At 41.2% G+C, this 5962-nt stretch overlaps 1 protein-coding gene across 1 annotated transcript; it reads left to right on the plus strand.

Annotated features, from left to right (window-relative positions):
• Positions 1 to 6: 6 nt before the first annotated feature.
• LOC105311302 (PGAP2-interacting protein-like) lies at positions 7 to 4457 on the plus strand (the record flags this gene model as incomplete). The annotated part of the gene is made up of 4 exons (XM_011387287.2): positions 7 to 136; positions 1873 to 2064; positions 3806 to 3926; positions 4303 to 4457. Coding segments are annotated over exons 1-4 (511 nt in total), but the record flags the coding sequence as incomplete, so codon positions are not given.
• Between the last annotated feature and the right edge of the window lie 1505 nt (positions 4458 to 5962).

The raw sequence follows: 5962 nt of genomic DNA on the forward strand, positions 1-5962 counted from the left end.
TCAGGCTCGCGAAGACACGGCTGCTTGCCGGGGCGCTGGGTGTGAACCGAGCGGTGCTTTTTTCCTAGAAAGCGCCTGCTCCACGCCGCGGCCATGCGCTCTTTGTGGAGAGAAATCCTCTTGGAGACCCTCCTGGGTAAGCCGAGGATGCCCTCGCCACGCGGTCCTGGGTGCCCGTCCGCCCGGCCCTGCCCGGAGCCGCGGCGCTCGGCGGATAGGCTGAGCTCGGCGAGGCAGAAAAGCGCGCTTCGTGCCCAGAGCAAATCTTCCTCCTGGGAACTTTTGCCACCGTAGGGGTGGATGGGGGGTGGGTGGGGGGAAAAGACCTAGGTCGAGTTTCCGAAGCCGAGGATTCGGCGAGGCGCCTGCGGGAGAGGACGCTTCCCGAATTCCCACGCCACCCCGGGATTGCTCCCAAGGCGCGCGAGTTTCACTCGTGTCGGCCTTGAACCCATACGGCTGGTACCGCCCCCCGAGACCTCTACCTGTGACCTTTATGTTTAACTTCATAAAATTCAGTACCTAACTTTAACTTTCGGATGGAAAGGGGCACCCGTTGTCCCGGGCGACTGTAGGTGAGCACACAGGGCGGTAGCTGCTGCTGGTGTTGGCCCGGCGCGAGTGGGCCCTGGTGGTGCCTGCACATTTGGCGAAAAGCATCGAGCTTGAGTTCAGTGTGCTCACTTAGCTTTGCAAAAAGTCCCAAGAACAATCATTGGTATAATTGTCAGAATTGTATGATTAAAATCAGAATTCTCAGACAGACGTTTGGGAGATTGCTGGAATCTCGTTGTTCATTATGAAACAAGCATTTCTCTGGCCTGGGAGGGGCGCCTTCCTGGGAACTTGATTTCCTGGGAGCTGGTTATCTCAGAGGTCCTATTTTTCTGGCTCAGTCTGTATCTCGTAAGTACGGCGGTGTACAATATGAGACACTTAGAGCTACCTAGGGTGCTAAGTATTCCTTGGACTGATCTCATTTCATCTAACAACTCTGTCAGTGGTAAAGTGCTATTTTGCTGATAAAGGGAGGTGGGAAGTAACTTGGGAGAAAGTTAGTACACTTGTGATTAGAAGCTGTATTTGGAGCTGGACTGCGTGGGTTAAGGTCACTCTGCCTTTGCTACTTTCGTGACATTAGACAATTAACTTTCTGGGTTTCAGGAGGCTTTCGTTCCTATTATTTGTTTTTGCATTTGTAAGAGAGAAGTAGAAATAATGGCAACCTCCTAGGACACGGGTCGTGTGAGAAATAGGAGAGATGATCCGTGTAAATCCTTAGCACAGAGCCTAGCACAGGGGAGGTGCCCATTAGCATTAATTGTCACTATCGCAGAAGGTAACACAGTAGCTGGCAGAGGTAACTTCAGATCTGGATATTCCACTACGGAGAACTGTCTCCCGAGGGTTGGATTTAAAATAGTCTGCTTTCAAGAAAATGATTGTTCCCTAACCAGCATGTCTTTGGATGTAGTCTGGAGTGAGAGGAGGAAGTCCTGCTGCTTGTTGCTCTTGTCATTTTCACGTTTCTCATTCTAGATGGGTCAGTGGAGGTAAGGAAATGTTATCAGTCAAGGTCCTGATAGGAAAACAAATTCAACGTGAATGGTCTAAATGAAGTGGCTTTAATAAAGGGATGACCTGTGGGATATGAACAAGGTTAAATATGAAGACTATGCATGAAAAATGAGGGATGCCCACGGACTCACACAGACAAGGCTGTCGAAGGGGAGGAATTCTCTTCCAGGAAACCAGTTAAGGCCAGAGCTGTGAGGGGCGGGGGGTGCACCTAGCTGGAGCAGGAGTAGGGTTTCTGTTTGAAATCATGAAAAAGTTACACTTTGTCTTTCTCTGAATAATCTGTTTTCCTAGGATACGTTTCTTGGTCTCTCTGTCATGGCCTGGCCCCAATGATTTATTACTTTCCTCTGCAAACACTAGAACTCACTGGGCTTGAAGGTTTTGGCATAGCGTTTCTTTCTCCAGTATTCCTAACAATTACTCCTTTCTGGAAATTGGTTAACAAGAAGTGGATGCTAACCCTGCTACGGATGATTACTGTTGGTAAGATTTTAAAATATTTCTTTGAGAGTGTTTTGGTTAAAAATCAAGTAAAAAAAATATGTAGACTGTTCTTTAAATGCTAAATGATTGAATAAAAAAGAAAAGATTTCTCTTTCTCTTACTACTACCTTAGAAAGGTTCTAGTAAAATTGGCAGACTAGATCAAAAACCAGTGTATTTTACCTTTTTAACTTTTCTGTCAGATTGGAAAAGCCTAAAAATTACTGAAATGAGGAGGGGAATGATACCTTGCTAAACAGGTCAACTCTTGGACATATTGTATTCTTTTTTCCAAATATGACACAAAACTCAGAAGCCATTCAAAATTGTTAAATTAAAATGCATAGCAATATGAGAACTATGCATGACTAAAACCATAGTATGCAAGGCAACAACAAACTAGGGAACATATTTGCAACTCTTTAGTCAAAGAGTTAATTTCCGTAGTATATGGAGTTTTTGCAAATTAATAATAAAAAAGGACCAACAACATACAACAGAAAAGGGAGCAAAAGCTACCATCAGTTTGCTGGAAAGGAAATATAATTGGTTCTTAAAAATATTCTAAAATGTGTAGACTATAAATTATACTCATACATATATTTATATATAGTTTATATACTTGATTGGCAAAGAACAAAGTCTAATAACACTGTATTGTAAGGGGAGGAAAGCAGGCACTTATCTATTGCTGGTGGGAATGTAAATTGACACAGCCTCTGCAGAGGATCATTTAGCAGTATTTATCAAAATTGCAAAATTGCAAAATTTCAGCAATTCCACTTCTAGGAATATATCTTACAGTTATACTCACATATGTGTAAAATGACAAAAATACAAGGTTATTTAATTATCACAGCAATATTTTAACAGCAAGATTGGAAATAACCTAAATGTTATCTATATGGGATAAATGAAATAAATCATGGTTATGAAACTTGGAATACTATAGAATACTAGGAAGCTGTAAAAAAAAGGATAAGAACATTATTTATTTAATGAAATGAAATGTCCTTCACAATATAGTAAGTGAAAGAAAGGAAGCACTAAATGGTGGATACAGAATACTAACATTTGTGTAAAAAAGGTTAGATGAAACTATATTTAATATTTCATTGAACGTGCATGAAATAACTCTAGAAAATTAAAAAAAAACCCAACTTATAGTACTTTAGTTACTTCTAGGATGAAAAATAAGGTACGTAGAGACAGGTATGAAAGAGAAACTTTGCTCTGTATACTTTTTGTACTTTTTGAATTCTGAATTTGAATATGTTACATTGCCAAAAAATAGCAATTAAAAAATTTAAATATACACTTACTGTCACAAAGAATTGCGATAATTGATATTAGTAAATATTGAGAGTCTGGTGAAAAAGTAGCAGGAAAAAGTAAGAAGGCGAGCTCATGGAGAAAAGGTTTAAAAAAAGAAAACATCAGAGTCTGGTTGAAACTCTAGATGTCTTGCCCTTCTGCTAGAACACAGTTAATTTCTCTGAGTTTTCCCAGTGGCATTTGTATACGAACCATGCTGTGTATTTCTTCTGTCTAAAAACGGTCAGTATATGGTATGGATGATATCTGACGGTAATCACTAGGAAATTGTCTTCTGCTTTTTTGTGCATCAGTCCCTGAAGAAGGCAGAGCACAGTGTGCTGAGTGCTAGGGTTATCAAATTCAAATCATCGAGTACCAATGCATGATTGCCAGATATGTTTAGCTCTCTTTAATTTCTTTGTAGGCAGCATAGCCTCCTTCCAGGCTCCAAATGCCAAACTTCGGGTAATGGTCCTTGCACTTGGTGTGTCTTCCTCGCTGATAGTGCAAGCCGTGACGTGGTGGACAGGAAGTGGTTTGCAAAGGTATGATTTGTATCTTATGTACCTATAGACAAATAAGTGTAGTGATCAGTTACCAGAGGGGGAGCCAGGACCAAGAGTTCCAGGTTATAGTATTTACCTTCCATCTGGCTGCATAGAAGTCGTCTTCCCCCCCGCCCCCCCTACCCCCACAAAATCAGGATATAAATACTTGCCATCAGTCTTAACAATGTTTTGAGAATAGAGGCATTAACAAGTTGCCTAGGTAATGGGCTATATAAAGGCTAAGTCATGTATATTACTACAAATTACTAACCAGACTATTTCATATACTCATTCTATAAAACTATGAAATTCGTGATGGACATGTTCACTGAAACCATATTGAAAGTCATTAAAAATACTCGTGCACTTATAGGTACCTCAGAATCTGGGGATTCATTTTAGGACAGATTCTTCTTGTTGTTCTCCGCATATGGTACACTTCACTAAACCCAATCTGGAGTTATCAGATGTCCAATAGAGTGATACTGACGTTGAGTGGCATAGCCACACTTGATCGCATTTCTGCAGGTAAGCATATGCCCGATTTATTTAGGCATATTTTCTCTCTTGCATAGTTTACCTTTCTTGTCTGAATGGAACATATCTTGGAAAGGTAAAAACAGTCCTTCTACACTGTTTCTCTATTTCAACTTTTTCTCTCTCTGAAATAGTAACACCCAGTCAATGTACTATTATCTAAGCAGAAGACACCTCTTCCTTGCTAGTACAGAGGGTGAAAATAAAGTTATCTCTGGCTTCTGTCATTTTGGAGTGGGATAGTAGAGTAGGCCTCACGCTCTCAGCTGGCTTTCAACCCTGTTTTTCTCTTCTTTCCCTCTGGATATAACTTTCCAAGATGAGGTCCTTCACTCCTTGTCCCCCATACTGACCCCAGTATATCACACTATGGAAAATGGTGAGCTAGGGCTGTGGGAACTACCTGGGTTTGTTTTTCAAAAAATTTCCAGGCGTCTGAAGATATTTAAACTCCAAATCTGAAATTTGAAAAGAAAGAAAATCTTGCATATTTACACCAACTTTCAAACTACCAATCCCTCTCTGGAGCTGACTCTCTCCCAGACAGTCACATACCCAGCTTAGACTCTAGACTCCTCTGAAAGGAAAGGAGAAGTGTTACTAGATTCTAATTAATTCTCTCCTGGCTTTTTGTGTAACTCCTAGTGAGTCACTGTTCTTTTGTAAATACAGGGAGAAGTCCCACAGGTTCATGGAACTTTACAGAGTTTTGGCTCACCGTGAACAAAGTGCTTGTGTAATCCTCCTTTGGCCCAATTTTGGCATGAGTTGGGGTTAATGAGAATAGGGGAACATTGTTATCAGGATAGAAAAAGGGTCCGTCTATCTGCACGTGTCTAAGAGATATGTGCAGGTTTTGTAGCAAAGAAAGTAAGGTTTGTTAGAGAGTTGCATGTCCCGGGGACACAGGCAAGCTACTGCTCAAAGCCTGGCTCCCCGGGTATCTTGGGAGTGCAGATTATATAGGGAAAAATCAGTAGTCATGGAAATGAAGGGAGTTGGGGTCCTTGGTGCTACTGACTGGATGATTGGAAGGAAATGAGATAATTGATCGTTGTGACCAGTTCTGGAATCAATCATGGCACCATCCTGTCTGGTCCTGCCCAGTGGGGTGGTTATTCTGCCTCGATGGGACTGGGGCTGAAGCACAGCTAAAGTCAAGATGTTGTCCTTAATCTAAAGTCTAACTAAAATCTATTGTCCTCTTGATTACAGACCAGAGGCTCAGTTAAACTTATGTCTTGAGGCTTAATGATTAAAGGAGCAGGCATACAGAGGATGGGGGATGGGAAGCAAGTGAGTCACAATGGCATCATCTGGGCAAAACCAGCTTGAATCGGAGGAAAAGACTATATTAAAGAAATAAAGTTTGTGTATAGTTACACATCATGCAAGTAAATTGGTCACGTGACATTACTATTAATAGAATATTCAGATCTTGATCTAGAGCCCTAATATATGTTTTTATAGTTTGTAAAACACAAACATTTAAAGTG

This window comes from Pteropus vampyrus, unplaced genomic scaffold, assembly GCF_000151845.1.
Source record: "Pteropus vampyrus isolate Shadow unplaced genomic scaffold, Pvam_2.0 Scaffold1000003018, whole genome shotgun sequence".
Taxonomy (NCBI): Eukaryota; Metazoa; Chordata; class Mammalia; order Chiroptera; family Pteropodidae; genus Pteropus; species Pteropus vampyrus.